The sequence below is a fragment of the Ailuropoda melanoleuca genome, chromosome 12, assembly GCF_002007445.2.
Source record: "Ailuropoda melanoleuca isolate Jingjing chromosome 12, ASM200744v2, whole genome shotgun sequence".
NCBI classification, from domain to species: Eukaryota; Metazoa; Chordata; class Mammalia; order Carnivora; family Ursidae; genus Ailuropoda; species Ailuropoda melanoleuca.
Window position 1 is genome coordinate 21,363,073 of NC_048229.1, and position 24,231 is coordinate 21,387,303.

General features: G+C 57.2%; 1 protein-coding gene across 1 annotated transcript in view; it reads left to right on the forward strand.

Annotated features, from left to right (window-relative positions):
* The window catches only part of TTC28 (tetratricopeptide repeat domain 28), a 585,777-nt gene extending 562,715 nt beyond the window's left edge, over positions 1-23,062 (forward strand). Inside the window, exons 15-23 of the mRNA XM_034638030.1 lie at positions 6,556-6,735; positions 8,639-9,359; positions 10,610-10,734; positions 11,753-11,984; positions 12,368-12,444; positions 13,993-14,016; positions 14,713-14,842; positions 16,323-16,430; positions 17,646-23,062. Coding sequence (XP_034493921.1) covers positions 6,556-6,735; positions 8,639-9,359; positions 10,610-10,734; positions 11,753-11,984; positions 12,368-12,444; positions 13,993-14,016; positions 14,713-14,842; positions 16,323-16,430; positions 17,646-19,276 — 3,228 coding nt within the window. The 3' untranslated portion in view covers positions 19,277-23,062. The remainder of the gene's footprint in view (positions 1-6,555; positions 6,736-8,638; positions 9,360-10,609; positions 10,735-11,752; positions 11,985-12,367; positions 12,445-13,992; positions 14,017-14,712; positions 14,843-16,322; positions 16,431-17,645) is intronic.
* The last annotated feature ends 1,169 nt before the right edge of the window (positions 23,063-24,231 follow it).

A 24,231-nucleotide genomic window follows, 5' to 3' on the forward strand; every position in this document is an offset into this window, starting at 1 on the left:
CTCTTTCCTGGAAGCACGCCGCCCTTTGCTGTCAGGACGGGGTGAGCCTGTCCGGCTGTCTTCGAGGAGGGCCCAGCCACATGTGCACGTGACCCGTCAGCAGACATTAAGTCAAGTCCGGTCTGATACCCACAGGAGAAAATGTCACCAAAGAAAAGTTGCAAGGGTTTCGTGAAAGGGACTGGGACCCTGTGTGTGTCCCTGGCATTCATTTTTAATCACTTTAATAGAGTAAAGGACAGTAAGCCATACCTCTGGGCCCTGCCTATGGTGAAGGGACAGACCTGGACCAGTCTCGTCCCATGGCAGAATCGTATCACATAGAAGGACGGCACCAGCAGCTGTGTTCCAGAAGACACATCTGATGTGATGAGGCCCCCCCAGGGCTGCTCTAGGGGAAGCCGCTCGCTCAGTCGGGTCCCAGATCACCCCCCTCAGTTTGCAGTCAGGTCTTCACCCAAAGCCAGAAGGTGCTCTGATCAAGGAGCCAGATGGAGGGTAGGAAATTGCATAGGATTTGGGCGAATCATTCTTCAGAGGTCCAGATTTGGGGACCTTTCAGGATCACTGGAGTTTAGATAAATCATTCTAGTTATAGTTCCATTTTTACCATTATTTCCATTTATTGAAATTCCCTGTTTCCTACATTTACAGTCATAAAACCGTAGTCGTAGGACAGGTAGCAAGAGTGAATGACCTTGATCAGAAGGACAAGTATTCCTCGCCCACCTCTGCTCTGAATTGAGGTCGCTGCCTGTTTACATGGACTCACCTGTTTCAGGACCTCCAGAAACCTACAGAAAACTTGCTCTTCAAGTTGGTTAGGTTGGTAAACTGCCTTCCTAAACACTGGGGCTCTGGGAATCTGCCCCAGACCCCTCCTCTGCGCATTCAAGGCAGGGGCCGAGCGCAGCTCTGACTGGGTCCTGCCCTTAATTTCAGCTCTGGGGGAAAGGACTCTTGCAAAATCAAGTAGCCTGAGAAACCAGCTTACCCCAGAACAGATGCCCCAGGAGATGAGACTGCCCAGGGAATAGTTGTCCCCAGAAACAATCAGACCTACGCTCCAGACTATGGAGCGGAGGATAAGGCCCTCGCGACTGGCCTGCTCGGGGCTGGTGGCACAGTCGGGGCTGGCAGCCCCACCGCCAGCCTGTCTAATTGATTTCTGAGTGAGGCATCTGAGTGACATTCAAATGAGGGCACACGTCACCCAAGGACAGCAAGCATTTCCACAACTGATTAGGACAAGGAAAAATGGAGGCGAGAAGCTGCCCAGAGCAGCGAAACTGGCATTGAGAGCGGCCAGACGGGCGAGCGGCATCCCGGGAGGGGAGGGTTCCCCCCTGGGTCAGCGCCCTTGGGCTCTGGCTCTGCTCCAGTGGGTGTGCAACAGCGGCCGTCTCAGCCCCACCCTGACAGGTCCCTGCCCCCGGGGAGTGCGCGGGCTCATTTTCCGAGGGCAGCCAAGAACCAGAGGGCTGCTATTACGCGTGGGCAGACCCTCTGGCTGGTGTGGCTGGAGTTGGATGCTGGTGGCAGGCAGACCCCTCTGGCTTGGGCTGGCCATTCGTCACATTCCTCTAGCACCTGAATTCCAAACCCCTGCCCTCCGTTGGTTCTTCAGGCAAACCAGTGGTTTGTTGTTGGGATGGCCAAAGAATCTCGTCAAGTGGGTTGACCTTGACTCTTGCATTTCTGGTTGGATTCCAGGGTCTAGGTCCTTGTAGGTTTTAGTCGTGGTTTGAGGGTTACTCCCCACATGGTTCTGTGACACTTGCGGCAACTGTCTACGTCCATCTGTGATGCTAAGATCTCCCAGAAACATCACAGAAAATGTTTCTCCACCCTAAAAAGTTCCGTTTGACCAGTTCACTCCATCAAAATTGTGAGTCAGGAAGAAATCCCAGGCCTGTCACCCAGCTCTGCAATAGCCAGATGCCCGCCCGTTCTTGCTTCTAGAATCCTTGTGGTAGACAGGGGAGTCCATTTAATCCCAAATCTAGTCTGCCTGGAACCTCATGGACCCAGGAGTTTTCTGTCTGTCCCCCATCATGATCAGGGATGTGTATTCCCCTGGCCTGTGATGCTGTGACACAGTGAGCAGCTTCCCATGTCTGCCAGTGAAAACGAAGCTCGCTGCACGGGAGGGTACAGGCTGATCCCTTGAACCCTGGCGATGTGCGTGGAGTGTGTAGCTCTTAAGCCAGAAGTCAGGACACGTGCAACGTCACGTCTGATTTCGGTGCTTTCTGAACGGATTGGGGCCGCTGGTCACCATGCGTATGTATAGGGCCCCACTGAAAAAATGGTGATCGCATCAGAAGTCCCCACCAGCCATACATTGGGAATCTGTGGCAGTTGCCTGGGAGAGCTGTGGACTCAGAAACTGGACTTTGGGGTCACTGTTGGGTGGCAGCCCTCACAGGTGTCAGATGTCACGGACACTCAGGAAATTGCTGGTGGATGTGGTGATGGTCGTGTGAGGATGAGACGGATGGGTTAAAGTTTGGAGCTGAATGTTCCAGAAGAGCCACTTATATGTTTTAGCTACGTGCATGTTTACAAACGCCAAAGGGAAAGAGAGTGAGTTATACTGGAAATTGAGGCCCAGGAAAAAACAAAGTGTGGTTGAGCCTTCAACAACACGGGTCACATGTAATGTGGGGCACCCGCCTTCTGTGCAGTGAAATATCCAAATGGGACTTTTGACTCTCTCAAAACCTAACTACTAATAGCCTGCTGTTGCTCGGAAGGCTTATCAATAACAAGGAGTCGATTAACATAGATTTTATAGGTCACACGTGTTATATACTGTAATCCTACAATACAGAAGCAAGAGAAAAGAAAATGGTATTAAGAAAATCATTAGGAAGAGAAAATACATTTACAGTTCTGTCCTGTTTGTTGAAAAAACCCCACGTGTAAGCGGACCCACGCCATTCAAATGCGTGTTGTTCAAGGGTCAGCTATAAAAATTACAGGGCCTGTGTTCACCTTATTTCAAGAACCTGCAGACGGTTGTGAGCTCTCTGTGTCCCGAGTGCCCACTGCATGCCGGGCCCCACCCCGCCACGGCCAGCTTTGACCCACAGGCCCGTGAGGTCATGGGTGTGTGCGCTGTTGTGGGCTCAGGTGGGTGACAGCAACCACAGTGGATCAACGAGGGGACGTTTGACAGAGAGACTTAGTCCCTGTAGCCAAAGAGTAACAGTCGGCTGTGAGGAAACTGCCTGGGTTCTCGGGCTGAGGGCGTTTACCCATAAGGATGGGCACCGGGAAAGGCGTGTGGCTCAGCGCACGGCATAGCAGAGACATTTGCTGGTTCGGCCAGGCTGGAGCTGGTCTCAAGTTGCGGCAGGAAAAGGCCACCCTGTGCGTGGGGGCAGGAGGGCAGACGCTCACTTCCGCTGGCAAGGGCGTGCAGAGCCCGGCGCCTGCTGGGCAGGAGGCCCGCCGAGAGCACGGGGGGCGCGGGCCCTGGCTGTCATGGGGAAAGGGCTTTGGGGAGGTTGTCGGCAGGGTCACAGTCTGGACCCCGCTGCATGTCTCCACACACACATACCGCTGACCCGGGCCCCCAGGAACTCCTCTTCCCTTGGCATCGCCCTCTGTGCCCTCCACCGAGGAACTGCCAGGCCGAGCTGCCTCTATCGAAGACCCCACTGCAGGAATCCAGTCACCGGGCAGGTGTTGATGGGGCCTCGGGGGGAGCTGAGAGTCTGTAAAGTGACAATAGCCACCCACACCCACTTGCAGGTGCCCACCGCCTGCCCTGGCTAAAGGAACAGCTGTCCCCCTCTGCCAAGACTGGGCTCAGCCGAGTCCCCTTGCGGCCGGGCCTCCCTGCTGGGGCACTCCGTGTCCCCGTTTCCATCCTGGGCCTGGAATGCACTGGGATGGGCAGGATCGCTGCGGGAATAGACAGGTTTCAGCACCCCTGCCTTGTTGTCTTGGTCTCCTTCAAAAGATCCATTTCTAGAAACTTCAGAGGTCATAAAGTCTGAGTCTTTGCTGGAATTTGTTGGACTGTTAGTTGCTGATGTGTGGCTGATGCTGAGCCCTTTTATCTCTCAAACCCAGGACTTAAGCCAGCAAATACCCTTTCTAGACTGACATCTGGAAGCGCAGAGAAGCCTTTCCCTGAATTGTCTCTCCTTTTCTACCTAATAGATGATATGTAATTTGGATAGAGACATCACTTCATTTTCCATTTTCAAGTTCACATTGGATTATAGCTAATCTTTCAGTACAAGGGCAATGCTCGTGTATCCTGGAGGCAGAATTCAGAAGACCGTTTCCAGGCCATCTTTTCCAGCGTGTTCAATCCGTTTTCCTGCCGTCTGTTAACTGGAGCTGTCACTCTGCTGTGCGGCCCGTCTGCCTGCGAGCCAGTGCTGCTGGCGCTCGCCTCCTTCCGTGCTGCCCGGACAGGGGTCCCACGTGGGGCCTCGCCCAGGGCCGTGTGCAGGTGCCAGCTCAGTCCCAGCCACAGGTCCCATTCCGAGAGGACCCAGATCTCTGAATTGGAGTACTCTGTTCATTCAGATAAAACTCTCCCCATCTCCAGGCTAGAATTCCAGAGACTTCCCTCTCCTCACCACTGAGGTCACTCTTCACCAAGTCCTGGCAAGTCTCCTGTCCCCTTCTCTCCGTGCATCTCTCCCTGTCTGAATTAGCGTGTGCGGCCCCATCACCTGTGATGCAGGCTACCTCTGAACGCCTCGGTGGAGCTCGTCCACAGAGAATGCACGGCGGGTGCTTACAGCCTGTGGGAGCCACACTTTCCTGTCTGACCTCGGGCGGGGCCCTCCACAGTCTGGCTTCCGTGTCTCTCCCCAGCCTTGTTCTCTGTTTACCCCACGGGCCTCGTCTGCCCAGGCCAGCGCCACACGGACGGCCCCTCAGAGAGATCGGAATTCCTTGTCAGAGAAGACACCCGCACTGCGTTCAGGGACAGGCCCTCGCCGGTCTTTAGGCTGATGCCCCAGATACGGTCTTGCAGGTGGAGTTTGCAGAGTCCTTCCAGAGACCCTGCCGGCAACACCTCTCCCAAGGGCTTCCAGCCTCCGAGTCACCCCCGCCCCCGGCACTCCTCTGTTGGCCTTCAATTCACACGCACGGGTGCTCTTGTGACTAGGGACTTGCTCAGGAGTGGTGTGTGTCCCAGGGAACTCAGTGGCCTGTGGGGTGGCACCTGACAGAGACTTATTGGGGTTTGGCCCCTGGCAGCAGGAGTCGAGGAAGGCCTGCGAAGGTGGGGCGGGTGTCTTGGCCAACAAATGCCTGGTGACCCTGGATCAGCCGAGGATGGGTCTGGTACTGCACATGGCAGGTGGCCTGAGCCCCCACGTTGCCCACACGTCGGGCAGGAGGGGCCCCGCTGAGCAGCGAGTGGTCGTCACTGTTACGGCTGTTGACCCATCGCCGAGGTCAGGGCGCCATCAGCCCAGCTCCTCTGGCCCACCCTCCAGGTCTGCTCAGCACGCGGCAGCTGTGGGTGGCTCAGCCCTCCAGAGCGGCTTCCCAGGGCCGGGGTCGGGGGCGCTCAGCGTGGCCACGGTGGGAACTCCCACCGGGCCCAGGAGCTGACTGCAGGCCCCCAGCCCTCCTCACCTCCCTGTGCCGATCCAGAATTCACCACAAGCAGTGTGACACGCCCCACTTCCTCCATCGTCGTCGTCGTACAGTGATTCTTTTACCCCTTCTTGGGAAATAGCTCTTAAAGCAAACAACAAACAGATTGGCCTGTTTTTGTTCTGCTTTCTTTAGATGCATCTACAATTTTTTTTAAAAAAGAAAAAGCCACAGGGGGGTTGCACAGACTGAAGGGCCTGCCAGGCACATGTCACTTGGGGTTGGCTGAGCGCCTGGCACCAGCCTCAGCACAGCACCCACAGCAGCACGTCAGGCAGATTAGGCGTGTGCGGTCACTCCTGCGGAGCAGGGTGGCGCCCCGGGGGGCACTGCGCCTGGCCGGCCAGCGGGAGTGAGGGGGACAGGGCTGGGCCCGTGCTCCCATACAGTCTTGTCCCCCAGCAGGCTCCGGCGGCATCCCCTTGCGTGGCAGTGGCATCCACTTGATCTCTGTTCGTGTTCAGCCTGGGTCCAGTCTGGGGGTCCCGGTGTCACTGCCTCTCGTGAGAAGTCACTGCTCTTAGGGTTTCTGGACCAATGTAGCATCCCCCGGCCTGGTCCTCTGGGGTACGTCACGACTCACAGGGCTCTTCCTGGGACAACTCCTTGTGTCCCGTAGACCTACTGGGGCCGGTCCTTGTCTTTGTGGGCCATCCCCATCCTTGACTGGTGACCCGGTCTCCCCCCACCGCCATGCAGGCTCAAAGAGACCGGCCCCCGACCTCCTCCTTGGCCAGAAGTCCCCCTTGGTGATGCTCCCGTGGGCAGCACCCCAAGCTACCACCCACCCTCTCCGCATGGACACTGTGGGCCTGCTGGGTGCTTCCCGGGCGCATCTGGTTCCCAGCCCGGTAGTGCCCAGTGCGTGCAGGCCTCCGCCTGCGGGCCCGGACTCAGTCGCCCCTTGCCTCCCTGCAGGGCCTGATGCACTCCAGCGGGCCCGTGGGCCGCCACCGGCAGCTGGTCCTGGTTCTGGAGGGGGAGCTCTACCTCATCCCTTTCGCCCTCCTGAAGGGAAGCTCCTCCAACGAGTACCTGTACGAGCGCTTTGCCCTCATCGCCGTCCCCTCCATCCGCTCGCTCAGCCCACAGTCCAAGGTAAGCCTCAGGCGCTGCGGGTGTCCGGCTGTGCGGTCCTGGAGCGCGGCCTTCCCGGCCAGACGGGGCTCCGGGGGGCCGCGTGGGATCTCCTCCCAGTGCTCATCCTGTAGTTTGCGGCCAGGGAGGCTGCCTTTGGAGTCGACCTGTCCGATGGGGGAGACAGCCCCCCTGACTCCTCATCGGTCTTTGCTATCTCCGGAAGCCATGATTTGTGTCATTTTTTTCAAAATGTCTTTGCCATGACATCAGGGTTGTGAGCTCCCCGGGGCACTGGGTCAGGCTCGAGGCCAGGCCGAGCATCTGAGGAAGCTGGTTTCCCCTGGCGCCGGCTGGCCGCATGCCGACCCCTGACTGGGCACCACGTGTGCCCACGGCAGAGGGGCCGCAGGCAGGGATGGCAGACAGTTACGATGACTGTCAAGTGGAAAAGGGTCCCACAGGCCATGAGAGAACTGAACACAAATGAGGTGGCTCTCAGGGGACAGACAGGAATCTGGGTCTCATTCAGCAAGAGTCAGCGTGAGCAGCAATGTCTGTGAAAATCAAGAGGGCGACGGTGGGCTGTCCGCAGAATCAGAGGTCTCACCCCACAGCCCCCCTTGGCCCGCCCACCTGATCGAAGAGCCTTCCAGCCAACCCTGACCCTCTTCCCCTTCTCCAAGCTCCTTCAGACCCTCACGGACCCTGAGCCGCCGGGCACGTGCTTGTGGCTGCCCCGGCTGTCCTGCTCAGTCTTCAAACTTGAACGTACCCTCAGAGCCCCGCGGACCACCAGGAGAGCTGGGTCACACAGGGCTCCTCCCAGTGGGAGAAAGTGGCTCATTCAGGAATCCAACCCTGGACCCTGGGTGTGGGCGGCCCCCACAGGACCTCTGGGGACCAAGGTCATTGACATGGTTCAAACCAGGTCAGTGTCTGGCTCACAGGGTTTTGGAAATCTTAGTTTTGACTGTTTTCTTTGGCTGAATGGGAACTTTCTCGTGGGACAGAATCAGTCCAAAGTGAAAGAAATTATTTTCTCTGAGTTTTTGGCATGTCCGTGGCTGACCATGAATCCCAGATGCCAAGTGAGCTGGCCTCGTCAGCCACTGTCCCACTCAGAGTGCCGCTCGCCCGCCTGCTGCCAGAAGCACCCTGGGGCTCAGAGATGGCCCGTGTGAAGAGCGTTTCACGGCGACCACAGTAAGCTGGCTGTTTGCCAAGCTAGCCGGGGAGTGGAAGAGTCTCGTCTCTTGACAGATGCCCGACAGGCACTTCTCATACCCAGAGTTTGAGGCATCACCACTGTGGAGCCGTCAGAAGGTTATTTTGAAATAATTTGATACTTGATATTTCCCAGAAAGCATCAAAAGGCCTTGTTGAGGGGAAATCAGAACTTTGCTGGACTTCTCTATGCTGATTTTATAATTCAGTGATGTTTTTCTTCGGCAGCACATGAAACGGCTGACAAGTATAATCTCTTCAGCATGTGGCAGCCGTACAGGGCTTCGATGGGCCTCGTCTGCGCTGACACTGATTTGCTTTCTGCCCCCCTCAGAGCCCTGACTCATCGGGGGTGGCCCCCCCCCCGTTCCGGGGCCCGCAGGGACATCTGTGGGGGTGAGGCGCGTGGGGCAGGTCAGCACCATCCCCCCTCGCCTCCTGCCGCAGCGCCCCCCAGGGCTTGACAAACAGGAAGGGCCCTTCCTGAGATCCAGTGCTGATTTTCAAGAGCTTGTCACAGCAGGTGTGCTTCTCAGTAGGCCGAGCACCTGGCTGAAAACCGTGTCGAACAGGAGAGCGAGTGAGGTTACTGGGAGCACAGGTGTAGCCGAGCTGGACCGAGCCCTGCGCTCACCGAAGCCTCGGCTCGGCCGGGTCTGACGGGCCGGGTGGTCTGCTTGTCTGTCTTCCCTCCTAGTCTCACCTGAGGAAGAACCCGCCCACGTACTCCAGCTCCACGTCCATGGCGGCTGTCGTGGGCAACCCCAAGCTCCCGTCGGCGGTGATGGACAGGTGGCTGTGGGGGCCGATGCCGTCGGCTGAGGAGGAGGCCTACATGGTGTCCGAGCTGCTGGGCTGCCAGCCCCTGGTGGGCAGCGTGGCCACCAAAGAAAGGGTCATGAGTGCCCTGAGCCAGGCCGAGTGCGTCCACTTTGCCACCCACATCTCCTGGAAACTGTCGGCCTTGGTCCTCACGCCCAGCGCCGACGGCAACCCTGCCGGCAGCAAGAGCTCCTTCGGCCACCCCTACACGATCCCCGAGTCCCTGCGGGTGCAGGACGACGCCAGCGATGGGGAGAGCATCTCGGACTGCCCGCCCCTGCAGGAGCTGCTGCTCACGGCCGCCGACGTCCTGGACCTGCGGCTGGCCGTGAAGCTGGTGGTCCTCGGCTCCTCGCAAGAGTCGAACAGCAAGGTCACGGCTGATGGGGTCATTGCGCTGACACGGGCCTTCCTGGCTGCCGGCGCGCAGTGCGTTCTCGTGTCTCTGTGGCCTGTGCCGGTGGCGGCTTCCAAGATGTTTCTCCACGCCTTCTACTCCTCCCTGCTCAATGGCCTGAAAGCCAGTGGCGCCCTGGGGGAGGCCATGAAGGTGGTGCAGAGCAGCAAGGCCTTCTCTCACCCCTCCAACTGGGCAGGTAGGAGCACAGACCGCGGGCCGGCGCCTGGCAGGGGCCCCCAGGGCTCGGTCCTCACGGCCTCCCAGTGGGGGTGGGGAGGGGAGGGCCGGGGCAGTGGGGGGAGGCGGAGTGGGGCGGTGCGGGGAGAGGGCCTTGTTTGCGGAGATGCATGCCTTCTGCCAAACTGGTCTTTTGTCACTGTGGTATTAGCCTTTTTTTTTTTTTTAAGATTTTATTTATTTGAGAGAGAGAGCATGAGCAGGGGGAGGGGCAGAGGGAGAGGGAGAAAGAATCTCAAGCAGACGCCCCACTGAGCACAGAGCCTGACGCGGGGCTTGATCTCACGACCCCGAGATCACGACCTGAGCTGAAGTCTAGAGCCGGACACTCAACCGACTGCACCACCCAGGTGCCCCTGAAGTAGCCTCATTGACTAGGGAGCAGAACAGCCGGCCACGGGAGTGTGAGTGTAGACTTCTGGACTGGAGCGTGCCACTTGACCCATTTTATGGCGCCCTCATGTGATGTCCCAGGACGGTGGCAAAGAGCCCTGTGGTAGAAAGTCCCTAGGCTCCGTCACCGGAACACTTGGGTTTGACCTAGTTCCACTTCCGGGCTCTGTGACCTGCACAGATTACTTACCCTTTCTGAAGCTCGGCATCCTCACTGGTGCCCGGGAGTGATAACTCCGTGTCCGTGCTTGAGACAGTCTGGACTAGTGGGTTCCATGTCTTGTGACACGCATACGGCACGTTCTGGAGGGCCGACAGCACCTGCTCTGGGTGGGCCTGCCCTGGGGGCTCGCAGGTCTGGGAGGGAAGGGAGAATGTTCTCTGGGACATCTGGTCACGGGAGGTGGGGCAAGGGATGGCCTGTGGGCCTCCTGACAGGCTGCCACCCCACAGAGTGCGGCCTCACCCAGCCAGGGCCGTGTTGCCGACACAGCCCAGGCCCTCAGCCTGGGGACCCGCGACCTCTCCCTGCCCTCCCTCCCCGCACAGCAGGAGAGCAGAGGCCCCTTCCCGAGCAACCTCCATGGCAAAACCGTGCTCACCAGTCATGAGCCGTGAAACCGTGTTGATTCTTAAAGGGGAGGGGACAGGGGCACAGGCGGGCCCCCCAGTGCATGAGGTCTCCCGCAGCCTGTCCGTGGGGCAGGCCCCTCTTGGGGGCAGGGTGGCTGCGAGGCCCCACGGAGTGGGGACCAGCCGGAGCTGCCGTGCCGAGGGGAGGGCAGGCTCCGAGATGCCCTTCTGTGTTCTCCCCAGGCTTCATGCTCATCGGGAGTGACGTGAAGCTGAACAGTCCGTCATCGCTCATCGGCCAGGCCCTCACGGAGATCCTCCAGCACCCGGAGCGCGCCCGCGACGCCCTGCGAGTGCTGCTGCACCTGGTAAGCCCCACCGCGCCCCGCGGGCTGCTGCCCTCGAGAGCTGCTGCAGCCTGTCCCTGCCTCCAGGGTACATGAGCAGGCGGAGGGGACCCCCAGGTGGAGCTAGTCGGTCGAGTAGTGGGGATGACTTGTCATGGGGGTGTGTGTGGCCTCCTGGCCAAGGTCCTGGGGCCCGCACTGCCGCTGTTTCTGGGCCATGAAGCTTTGGGCAAGTCACCTGGCTCGCTGAGCCTGGTTTCCTCCTCTGGGGGGGGGGGGGAAAAATTCTGTTTCAGGTTATGATGAGGCTTAGAGAAGAAGTGCCAGGCACGGGTTTAGGCCCTGGCAGGTGGGAGGGGTACTTAAGGGGTGAAGGGGGAGGCGTCCGTTCCAGAGGCCACTGCTGTGGGATGGAGGGTGACTCAGANGGGGGGGGGTAAAACTTCTGTTTCAGGTTATGATGAGGCTTAGAGAAGAAGTGCCAGGCACGGGTTTAGGCCCTGGCAGGTGGGAGGGGTACTTAAGGGGTGAAGGGGGAGGCGTCCGTTCCAGAGGCCACTGCTGTGGGATGGAGGGTGACTCAGAGGTCCGGGGAAGAGGGGCACCGCCAGCCGCGGCCCCGGGATGGGTGCTGCTCGGTGGACGTGAGGGCTGCGGGCCGTGAAGGGGGGTTCTGGAGGGTCTGAAGGTTTATCCTAGTGATGGGGAACCATCCCGTGGTTTAGGGCAGGCCCTGGCCTGAGGGGGATTTTAGTGTCTGTGGAGGGGAGCCTGGGGCAGGAGGAGTGGGACAGGGAAGGCGCAGAGCTCTTCGGACTCTCCCAGCCTCGCTGGTGCTGGGACAGTGACAGCCTGTCCCTTCGTCCCCTCCCTCGCCAGCTGGGCCGTTGCCACAGGGCCTGGGTCCGCAGGCCGGGGCGCCCCGGGGGCAGAGGGTAACCCCGGCTTCCCCGCGGGGCTTCGCGTGTCCCCAGAGCGGTGGGAGAGGACGCAGGGCCAGCGCTGACCGGAGCAGCGCTTCGCTGCCCTTCCCCTCCAGGTGGAGAAGTCCCTGCAGCGCATCCAGAACGGGCAGCGCAACGCCATGTACACGTCCCAGCAGAGCGTGGAGAACAAAGTGGGCGGCATCCCCGGCTGGCAGGCGCTCCTCACCGCCGTGGGCTTCCGGCTGGACCCCCCCGCCAGCGGCCTGCCGGCGGCCGTCTTCTTCCCAACCTCCGACCCCGGCGACCGGCTGCAGCAGTGCAGCAGCGCTGTCCAGTCCCTGCTGGGTGAGCCTGGGCGGGGCTGCGGCGGCTGGCGGGGAGGGAGCCAGGGGTCCAAGCCGGGAGGTGATCCAAAACAGCAGGACGCCAGCCCCGCTCGGCCTCCCCGGGCTCACGGACGAGCCTGGGAGGATGGCAGCTGGCTCCGTATCTACTCGGCAGCCTTGGATCTGCCGCAGCTGCTGGGCCACACCCGGGGCAGCGGCGGGCGCCCGCGGCCCGTCACGCCCCTGGAGGACTGGCCTTTCTCTGGGATCCTTGTCTCCTTTTTCAAGTTAGAGACCCACATGCCACGGATGGGGAATGTCTCAGGCTCTTGGCCTGGGGAGGCAGCAGGGCTGTGGGTGCGCGGGCCCCTCTGGGTGACACCCGCCTTCTTCTCGGTGTAGGTCTGCCCAACCCTGCCCTGCAAGCCCTCTGCAAGCTCATCACAGCCTCGGAGACGGGCGAGCAGCTCATCAGTCGGGTGAGTGGAGCCGGGCAGTGGAGCCCAGGCCTGAGCGCCGGGCCGAGCTGGGGAGACGGGGTGCCCTGGCCTACCTGGGAATCTGCAAGTGACAGGGTATTACTGCCTTTTTCAGCCTCTGTGACTAGAAGGGAAAGACGAGGGCTGGGGGTGAAACAGTCCCCTAGGCGTGCACCCGCCCAGGGGGCAAGAGCCTGTCCTCTCTGGGCTCTGGGTTCCGAGAGAGGCCTCTGTCACCTGCAGTCTCAGGCCCTTTCCCGAACTGTCCATTCAGTGGCCTCCTGCACCTTGTCACCCCCCGCCCCCGCCAGCTTTTTCCGCTGCTGGACAAGTGTTACAGCCACACTCCCTCAGCCAGCAGGTGTGGGGCCAGCCTGCCAGGTACCCTGTAGGGTTCCTGGTGCTTAACCCTGCCCGGGACAGTAGCCGCTGGGGCATAGCACTGAGCACAAAGTCAACTCTAATGCAAGATACTGCTTAGCAGTTTCTACAAACATGCTTTCTTCTAGGGGAACGTAGATCTATTTCAGGAATCAGGAGGACTCTAACTCTTCCCATCATGTAGGCCCTTCCCAGCTTGGCCTCAGGGCTCCCGATCTCCCTACTGGCCAGTGAGGGTCTGGAACAAGGGGAAGGAGGGACACTGTGAGCCCCGGGGTGCCCTCTGTGTGGGGGAGGGCTTCTGGCTGGTGTAGCATCCGTGAAGAGCACGGAACAGTCCCTTGGTCGTCTCGTAGTGTAATAGTGTGAAAAAACAGTAAACGTCACTATGATCGACCAGATTGCATTGTACATGGAAATACTTGTGTGTGGAAACAGCTCTCTGTCTGGGATTAGCCTCTGAAAATCTGCGTGGTGCCTGGAGCCTCCCACCTCCCCAGGGTGGTTTCCAGCCCAGATTCGGAACAGAGCCCAATGACATGGCCCCTTCTTCAATGAGCGTGTTATGTCTCCTTGTTGAAGAGAATCAGGAAGGCACTTCTAGAACATGGCACATCAAGACATCTTGGACCCAGGAGGCCTGGAAGCCTATGCTCTACAAAAAGAGAACGTTAGAATTACATTTGCAGGGCAAGGCTGAGTCCAAAAAGCCAGCTGCTTAATTTCTTGCATTTTGTGGCATCACAGGGGCTTCCTGCCTACTGTCCCTCCGGGCCGCAGGCAGATGTCCCGGCTGCCCCAGGGGCCGGCAGATGGTGGCTATTTCTGCAGTCACTCTGGAACCGTGGCCCTTGGTGTCTAGAGTGGCCTGTCCACGCCTTCTGTGCCCCCTCCCCACTCGAGCCCTGCCTGCCCCGCTCCTCTCCTGGCAAGAAGGGAGGGCCCGGCTGCCCCTGACCGCGTCTGGCCTGGTGTGGCTGTTCGTTTTCCTGTGTGTCCCTGCTGACTCTCGCTCCTCTCCCCTCCCGGTCAGAGCCACCGCGGGCCTGCTGTGGCGCTTCCTAAAGCAGCGATCAGCTCGTGTTGCATAACAACCTGTGCTTGAGTCTAAACTCTCTTCTCTCTCTCTCTCTTTTTCTTTCTTTTCTTATAATCTGCTGGCCGAAGGCTGTTAAAAATATGGTTGGAATGGTGAGTACGACTTTAAGTAGCAACTGTTGTCAGGTGAGCCCCTCAACCCGCCCACCCCCCCTGCGTCCCCTGCACAGCTCTGAGCTCAGGCGCATGTGCTGTCGCTCAGAGCTGCGTGCACGCGCCCCCATGAGCTCCGGGCCACCATGACCTGGGCCACCGGTGCAGCCGCTGCCCCCTTCCTCTGCTCTAGCTCCCCCTTTCCTGCTCCACCCTTCTTGTGTTCTCGATTTGACCTCTCAAGTTCCACCAGCACAGCAGGGGCAGAAGTGACATTGAGCGAGTGACACGGAGAACCCACCACACGGGGCCCCCGAGTAGACTCGGGACCCAAAGCACCCAGGGCCCTTGAAGGTGGCGTATGGGTTCCTCCCCGAGTGCTGAGGCTCTGGGATGGGACGCCGGGCTCCTCTTCACCGTGTAACTCAAGAGCGTCAAGGGGACTTAAGGAGAGAGAGAGGGAGATGACCAGTCCTACAACCCACCCCCTCTGGTCCCCGAGCCCCAGCATCCCGAGAGGAGACAGGACAGCAGGCCTGAGGCATCGTAAAAGGCATGTGCAGTGCGATACACATTAAGGTCATCAGGGATGACGGTAGCAGGTGACACAGGAGTAACGCGGGGACACATCCTAGGCGGGCCGGAGGGAAGGCGGCACTGGGAAGGCGGCGCGCTCACGCCCTTCTCCTCGCTCAGCTCCACCAGGTGCTGGTCCAGCTGCAGGCCGGCGAGAAGGAGCAGGACTTTGCCTCGGCCCCCATTCAGGTCTCCATCAGTGTGCAGCTCTGGCGCCTCCCCGGGTGCCACGAGTTCCTGGCGGCTCTAGGTAAGGCGGCGTCCTCAGCTGCTTCCTGCACTTCCGATGGGAACGCTCCTCTCCCCTCGTGTCCACTGGTGAAGCTGGCCTCCGGGGCCTCGGTGTTTCCCTAGCTCTCGTGTATAGACGGCGGACTCGGAGGGTCCAGCACTTCCACGCACTTTGCAGGTGGCCCCCCTGCCTTGTTCCATGGCCCGGCATTTTGGTTTCATCCCTCTCACGTCCAGTCCTCACCTAGATAGAAAGCTGCTGGATGTCCGCACTGTTGGCAGTCAAGCCATGATTAAAAGCTAAAGAAAACAGGGGCGCCTGAATGGCACAGCGGTTAAGCGTCTGCCTTCAGCTCAGGGCGTGATCCCGGCGTTACGGGATCGAGCCCCACATCAGGCTCTTGCGCTATGAGCCTGCTTCTTCCTCTCCCACTCTCCCTGCTTGTGTTCTCTCTCTCCCTGGCTGTCTCTATCTCTGTCAAATAAAGTCTCTTTAAAAAAAAAAAAAAAGCTAAAGAAAACAAAGTCATAAAATAACGGTTTCAAGGTCAGTCTCTATCGTACTATTGAAACGGGGTCTGATTTGACGCCAGGGACCTAGAACTGCACGCACCAGGATCCTTGTTCATCCGGGACACTTACTTTTCCTTTTTTGACATTGTAACACGGCTGAGGCAGCTCCTGGCAGAATTGCTGCCTTAATAGACGCATTTTTTGATAAAATACCACACAAGAGGCTGTAAGCTGCCCTCCTGGCCACTTAAATGCCGGTATGACTTGCCTGGGAACCATTCACTTCCCAAGCTTTTCTCTGAACACCTGTCATGTGTCGGGCAATGTGCCCGGCCAGGGGCTGAGCGCGCACGTGCAGGGCCGCCAGCTCCGCAGCCCCTCGGTTCCGTCTGCCACACAACCCTTAGCCGTGCTCTTCCCGGAGGGACGGGGCTGCCTCCCGCACGGCAGGCTCCTGCCCTCTGCTGTGTGCCCCGGGTCTCAGCGGGACCTCGTGTGGGGACGGCCCCCTGGGCTTCAGCGAACAGAGTGCGTCCCCACAGGGTGGCTCCGCCGAGAGGGCGGATTGGCCGTGGTCACAGGCCGCTGGTTTCAAAGCCCTGCTGGCGGCCGCCGACCACGTCCTTGAGAAGCTTGCACCTTCCGAGGCAGCAGCTTTAAATGCTGGGCCGGTGCTGAGCGGCCTGGCCAGTTTCCGTCCCTCCTACGGTCCCTCAGCGGACTGTTCCGGGAGAGAATGGAGAAGGCAGCTCGTGTTCACGGTGCGGCGGAGAACGGAGCTCAGGGCAAGAGGGCGGCCGGTGCTCCGGGAAGGGGCCGGAGGGAGGCAGGCCCCGCGGGTATTGGGCGAGGGTGCGGCTCACAGGCCGGGCGCTGGCCGAGGGGCTGCGGAGGTTCCCGGGAGACGGGGCACCGGCCCTGTGGCTCCTCTCAGGACACGGACGCGTCCCTGCGGAAGCAGAGATTCACAGCCTTTGTTCCTCTAGGGTTCGATCTCTGTGAAGTGGGTCAGGAGGAAGTCATCCTGAAAACCGGGAAACAAGCCAATCGGCGAACCATGCACTTTGCCCTGCAGTCTCTGCTCGCGCTCTTCGGTAAGCGCCCCCCATGTGCCCCCCGGAGCAGACTCCAGCACAAACCTGGTTGCGTTTGGGGAAGGAGGAGAAAAGCGGAGAAGTATTCTGTGTGGATGTGTTCGGGACTGTGCAAGAGCAGTGAACGACCCCCCCGCCCCCCGCTAACTTACAACGATAGCACGTGGTAGAGTCGGGTGCTGCCAAGGGCCGTGAAGACGTGCAGAGAAAGGGATGAGATAGGGTGGCAGCGGGGTGACGAACTAGGGAGGAGCCGGTGCCCCGTGGCTCAGGCCGCAGGCAGTTTTCGGGGGCCGAGCCAACTGTAAGCGTGAAGACAGAGCAGTGGCCGAGGATCGAAGGCAGAGCTAGCGGGATCCGCTAAAGGATGTGAGTCAGACACAACGGGCAGGTCAAAGGTGATGCCTTGTTTTTCGGAACAAAGGTGGAAGGGGACTGCCTTCTGCAGAGACCTTGAAAGTGGCAGGAGGAGGGGGTTTGAGTTCCATCTCGGACTCGTTCGGTTCAGAAATCTCCATTAGACAAGCTACCCTGCCTGCTGGGTACGTGAGGCTGAGGTTCAGGCAGAGGCCCTCACGGAGACAGAGAAGGGGTGCAGGCCTCACGGGGGGCGGGTGATGTCCGAGCACCATGGGCCTCCCAGGTCGCAGGCGTGAGCGGGGCCGGGAAGGAGCGGTCAGCAAGGGCAGGGGGCCGACTGCAGACCTGAGCAGGGAACACTGGGTTTGGGGGTGCGGGTGCCCCTGCTGACCATTACAAGAGCTGGGGAGGACAGAGGCTGAGTGGAGCGGGTTGAGAGAAAATGGGAGGACAGGCAGTGCGGACAGTGAGTGTAAATGACCCTGAGGAGCCGCTGAAATGTGGAGGGTTGTGGCTGTGGGCTTAGGACCGGGGACCCCACAGACTGGCTGCTGGCCTGGGTCGGAGCCCGAGGCCGACAGTGTCCTGTGAGATGGGAGCGTGGTGGAGACGGCGTGGTAGGGGGCCGGGGCCGGCTGGGCCTGGAGTTCCCCCGAGTGTTCTTGGCCCTGTGTAACGTGTACTGTCTCCAGCAGGACCGTGCGCTTCGGGAGTGTGAGATAAACGCAGGTCGTGCATGGCAGCAGCACTTGCACGGCCCCCTGCCAGCTTCACTGCCTGTGACCACGCTTGCCCTTGAGAGGGTCACTCACAGAGAATGCTAACTGCCCTTGGGGCACCTGTGTTTTGTCTTAGATTCTACTGAGCTGCCCAAGCGCCTCAGCCTCGACAGCTCGTCTTCCCTGGAGTCTCTGGCCTCGGCGCAGTCCGTCTCCAACGCCCTGCCCTTGAGCTACCAGCAACCCCCCTTCTCCCCCACCGGCACCGACAGCATCGCCTCGGACGCCATCTCCGTGTACAGCCTGAGCTCCATCACCTCCTCCATGAGCTTCGTCTCCAAGCCCGAGGCTGGGTCGGAAGCAGGGGGTCCCCGCGGCCGGCAGGACTACGACCGGTCCAAGAACACCTACCCACAGCGATCTACCCTTCCTCGGGGCCAGCTGTCCCCCCAGACCCGCCCTTCCGGCGGCAAAGACGAAGAAGAATACGAGGGCTTTTCCATCATCAGCACAGAGCCTCTGGCGGCCTACCAGGAAAACAGAAAGACGCGCTTCTCGCCAGATCACCAACAGGCCCGCATGGGGCCGGCTGGAGCTATCAAAGTTTCCGTAAGCTCCAAGGGGAGCGTAAGCACACCGAATTCTCCAGTTAAAATGACTCTGATTCCCAGCCCAAACTCCCCCTTCCAAAAGGTGGGAAAGCTGGCCAGTTCCGATACGGGAGAATCAGACCAGTCCAGCACGGAAACGGACAGTACCGTGAAATCGCAAGAAGAAAGCAACCCAAAGCTTGATCCGCAGGAGCTGGCACAGAAGATTCTGGAGGAGACACAGAGTCATCTCATCGCGGTGGAGCGTCTGCAGAGGGGCGGCGGCCAGGCCGGCAAGGGCAGTAGCCCGGAGGAGGGTGGCACGGCGCCCAGCCCTGCGGCCGTGTTCCGCGCGTCGGAAACCAGCGCGTTCAGCAAGCCGGCCCTCTCCCACCCCAAGAGCCAGCCGTCGCCGGGTCCCGTGAAGCCAAAGCCCCCAGCCCGGAGCTCGTCCCTCCCTAAGGTGAGTTCAGGATACGGCAGCCCCACGGCCTCCGAGGCGTCCGTCAAGGACAGCCCGAGCCAGCACAGCGGCCGCCCTTCGCCCGGCTCCGACTCCCAGACTTCTCTCGGCGACCAGCCTCTCTTCAAACTCAAGTACCCCAGCTCTCCGTACAGCGCGCATATCTCCAAGTCCCCCCGCAACGCGTCCCCGAGCTCGGGCCACCAGTCCCCGGCCGGCAGCGCGCCGTCCCCAGCGCTGTCGTACTCGTCGGCCGGCTCGGCGCGCTCCAGCCCCGCCGACGCCCCCGACGTGGACAGACTGAAGATGGCAGCCATCGACGAGAAGGTGCAGGCCGTCCACAACCTCAAGATGTTCTGGCAGAGCGCGCCCCAGCACCCCCCGGGACCCATGAAAATATTCCGGGGCGCCCCCGGCACGCTGACGTCCAAGAGGGATGTGCTCAGTCTGCTCAATCTGTCCCCGCGGCACAGCAAGAAGGAGGAAGGCGTGGACAAGCTGGAACTGAAGGAGCTGTCCCTGCAGCCGCCCGGAGAGGCGCCCCAGAAAGCCCCTCCCAACGGCCACTGGCGCACCGAGACCACCGCGCTGGGCGCGCTGCCCCTGCCCGCCGGGCCAGCGGCGCCCGCGCCTGCCCGCTCGCTGAGACTGCCTTCTGGAAACGGCTACAAGTTTCTGTCCCCGGGAAGATTCTTTCCTTCCTCCAAATGCTAAAGCATCTTCTGTACCCGCGGACTCAGGGTGCAGCAGCCGCAGGGGGCTGCCCCCCTCGGCCGAGTGCTGTCACCCCACGCAACCGCCAGCCACCTCACGCTGGGCGAGCCCCCGGGGCGCGGGCCACCACACACATGGCCGCTGGCGACTCGGCCGCGCTCACCGGGAGCCAGGACTTCTGAGGGGTCGGCACGGGAGGCCCAGGCAATTTTCTACACACGTCACCCAATGTTTACCTTGAGCTCCCTGCTTCTCATCTTTGATGTGATTCTTCAACAGGATTTTTGTACAAAAACGGTCATGGTTCTGGGGTGGGGAGAGGAAAGGGAGCACATATTTTGCTAAGAGGTAGATATGCAGTACCTTTTATACACAGAAATACAAATAGAGCTTTTTTTAAGGCTTTCAGGTGCTGGTTGGGGGTGGGATATATAAAATCTAAGTTGAATTCTACATGAAAGTGTGATATTAGCCAAAAACAGAATGGTTTTTAAAATGCCAATGACGTGTCATGAAACTAGCGATTTCGGTCTCCTGACCGCGTCCCATCACGGTAGCAATGCAATAATTCACGTTCAGCCGCGCCTCCTTCCTGAACGCCACTCTGCTCCATCGAGCTCTGCAGATGTCCTTGGGGCCCCACTGTCAACCAAACTTGAATTTTCTTAAAAATTTTATGTAACTCTTCTCCAGGCGTTTTAGAACTATGCAATTGTGATTTAAAATGCAACTTTGTGCTTTTAAAACATTATTGACCTTTTTTGTATGTGGATAAACAACTCGGTTTTATTATCAATAGTACTTTGCATTTATAGCCATTATTTTTAAAAGCTCAAATTTTTTAAAATGTCAAATTTTGAATAGTCATCAATAAGTAACTATCAAGTTTGGGGGGGGAGGTTGAAATATTCAGTTTCCTTGTAAAAATTAAAAAAAAAAAAACAAAACAACCCACGGCTGACTCCACTTAACCAGAATGGAACTTCCAGCTCCCATCCCTTTAGCAGCTGCTTCATTTTATTCTCTTCTCCCGACTCCAGGCTTCGAACGCCTCTCTTCTCTAAATCTGTTCCCGGGCTCCCACCACCCGGCAGCCCCCGTTTTCGAGCGGCTCGGGCACCCTCACCTTCACCGGGACCAGCCCCTCCCTTCCCGCAGTACTTTCACACCCACAGTCCGAGAAGCAGGGGGCTTTTGCGGGGATTGACATCCGAGTAGTGGCTGAGCAGGGAAACAGATACTCCGGAAAGTGTTGTCCTAGACAAACGGGTGGGCTTTTCCTATGGCTATGACAGTCCATGGAAGTTGTTGCCAGCTGGGCGGAGACAAAGGGAGTCTGGGTACGGGTGAGCATTAACTTATAAAGAAATGAAATGCTAAAAATCCTATTAGTACTAAGTTTAGTGGGAGAATTTAAACCCCTTTTACATAACTCTAAAACGAAAACCCAACCACCCTCCCCTCGAGGGGGTGTCCCACAGAGGTGGGCAGCCCCGTGGCCCACACCACATGGAGTAGACGGGCGAGGCCTGGCAGGAGACCTCCACGTAGAGTTCTTAACCTGGGGTAGGATCTCACTTTCTAAACATACCCTGATCACTTGCCCCGCTCCTCGGTGTGCCCTGGAAAAAGGAAAGGAGAATATTTCTTGAGTGGGTTACTCTCCTGAGCTACGTCATGGAGGTTTTTGCCTTTACCCCAACAGCCATGTTGGCGAGATGTCCCGTTCTAGCCCTGACCCCGACACTGGGAGACAAATCCTTCATAAAGAAGCACTTACGAGGTTCTTTATGTCAGGAGGGAACTAATAAACGGTAATAAAGTACCAGAGTAGCAAACGAAAGCACGTTTCTAGCACTGTGCATTTGGATAACAAAATCAGGTCCTCAGCAACAAAAACAAAACCTCAGTCAATTTCTGAATCCCCATGTAGATAGTCGGGCTGCTCCTTTCTCAGCAATCGCAGCCTCTTTCCCAAGTGCCAAGGAGCCCTGGAGGAGGACAGGCCTGGGGTCTGTGCCCCCCGTGCGAGCACACCTGTTTGCCCACCTCCGGTGCATGCCCTCTGCCACCCAGACCACTTCCCGTGGTTACCAAGCAGCGAGGAGGACTTGTGGACCCCAACCTGGTTTTAGTCCTAACTACATTGTTGTTTTAGGTTTCACGTTGCAGAACCAAATGGTGTGGGTTTTTTGGTTTTTGTTTTGTTTTGTTTTTTTGGTTCTAGATAGAAGCTTCGATGAAGGAAAGCAAACATGACAAAATGATAGGACCGATCTAAAAATCACTGTAGAGTTGCCACTTCTTAATATTTACTGTTAGTCTTGGTGTTTTCTTTATGAGTGAAACGGACGTCAAAATCAAAGTAACTTTTTCAGGCTGCTCCCCTGAAAAACGTATGCACTTACAAATGATGTGAGACTGAATAATTCACAGATTTCTTTGTACAGATCAGGGGCTGGCAGACGATGACCCGCAGGCTAAATCTGGTGAGAGGCCTGGGTTTTTATAGCCATGATAGAAATGGATTTGACGTGTTTAAATAGTTCTATAAATACTGGCATCATATTCTTGATTTTGCCTCTTGGCCCACAAAGCCTAAAATACCTAATACTGGACCTTTTACGAAAACGTTTGCTGACTCCTGGTGTAGGGGACAGACAACATGATGAGAACGTTATGTTTCTACAGTCTAGGGAAAGTGAGTGTCACGTTGTGGATAAAATTGGCATGCATGGGAATTGTGAGCCACGCGGAGAGAAGCAAATGACTCCTGCAAGAGTCCGTGGCTCTTTGCCCCACTTGGAATGAGCCAATGGATGTGGGTAAAATTTGTAAAAATATCTTTTCCTCCCTAGATGCAGTTAGCATTGGATAGATTTTTCAGCTCGGGAAACTGGAACGCCCTGCCCCTGTCCCATCAGATGCAGATACACTCAACACAAGCAGTAAAATCTCCCTCTCCTGGAAACCTTGGTACGGCCGCAAAGAACAGTAGTAGATCCTTAGTTCGCACCAGTGAGCTATTCAACTGCTTCGCTGATTTCAATTAAATCAAAACACCGAGACAAAATTAGCTCTAAACTTACATTTTGATCCCCGTTAGTGTGTAGTGAAACGAAAAAAATTCTCACCTGCATCCCGTTTGAAACGTGTCTTGGTCCACGCTGATACTCGCTGGGTCTCGGCAGGAGACAGGGTGCTGCACACACTGTCCTTACGCTGCTCGTGCTGTCCCAGTGGATCTCAGCAGGTGCTCACTGTAGCAAGTCCCCCGTAAGGCACCTATCCTACCGCCTCCCACAGTCATTTTGTTAGTTTCAGTTCCGTTTGGAAAAAATACCACGCAATACTCTGGTTGCTTTTAGTAAGTAGACAGAAGGTGAAAATCGCATAGTTTCCATCTCGCATTTTGTTGTTTTACCTGCAGTGATTGCACATGTGGTTTGTGGACTGGGCCCTTGTTTGTAACGGACCTTTCAAAGATGTCCCATGTAAGGACACGGGCGGTCACCTCTCCCCTCCTCAGACGCCTTCCCCACTTGGCACTCACCCCTCTTGGATGCAGTGTTAGCCATCTTTGGCCTATGTGGACTTTTTTTTTGTAAATTACAGTTTCCAGATGGCATTAAACTTTTTATATTACAAAATTTACCATGTAAAAAGAACTTCATATTTTTATTGAGATTGTTAAGGCACTTGGCCTTCCTTTGTGATTTCAGTGTCTATTAAAGCATGAGTTCCCTCGGTTTTAAGTGCTGTATCTGAATTACTTTCTGTACACGTCCCACACTTTCTAGGTTTGAGTACACAGAACGGTCATGTGTTGTTAACGTGCAGTTGGTCAAGCTGGAGTCTCCTGATACGTACACCGTTGCTTCATGTCTGCCAGGAGAGCCCAAGCGCGCACAGCAGAGCCATCCTGCAGCCAGGCTTCTGCGGCTCTGAGGCACGGGGCACCTGGGGATGGGTGGTGAATTAGAAGACTGAATACTTCTGATCTGTGGTCATAGTTGGAGGACCAGAAAACTCCACAGTTGTGTAAGCGTGCTGACAGACAAAACCAGAGTTCGTTACCACCAGATCCCTGTAACTAAAGAAACTTCCAAAGGAAGTATTCCAGAAAGAAGGGAAACAATCCTCCGTGTAAAAGTCTGAGAGGCACGAGGGACTAGTGGACAAATAACTAAGTAAATGTGACTGAATTAAGAGCAAATACTGATTGTATAAAAACTAACATCTCAGGGCGGCTGGGTGGCTCAGTCGGTTAAGCATCTGACTTCGGCTCAGGTCATGATCTCAGGGTCCTGGGACTGAGCCTATGTCTGGCTCTTTGCCCAGTGGGGGGCTGCTTCTCCCTCTCCCTCTGCCCCTCCCCCAACTTGGGCTCTTTCTCTTAAATGAATAAAATCTTAAAAAAACCTAACATCTTATGTGAGTAGCAATAAAAAGTTAAAACTGGACAATAATATGTAAAACAAGGACGTTAAAGTGTTATAGGTCATTTAGAAAGAGAACAAAGAGTAGATTATTTTTAGTGTAAGTTAAATACATCAACACACACAAATAGAAATAGAGGGTTATACCAAACAAGTTAGCGGAGGGGAAAAAATCGTTTTAAAAACTTGGTTGATCTAAAGGAACAGAAAAAAGAGGGAACAGCAACAGAAACCACTTTTAAAAAGCAGGACAAATATAAAACAGCATGAAAGAAGATTACTAGTAATTATAAATGTAATCGAATAAACAAAGGAGAACGTTGATGATGGCAATATGCCACATGCTCTTTAAAAACCGGTATGCCTCTTTGGGGAGAGAAAAAACCAAACCTACCAAAGCATAAGGCCCAATGGTTGACAACAAAAGGATCAACAAAATAGGTAGAAAGTAAAAGGCACTAATACAAAGAAGATCCATTTTCAAATGTTAAAAAACTTTAGCCAAATGAAGGCAAG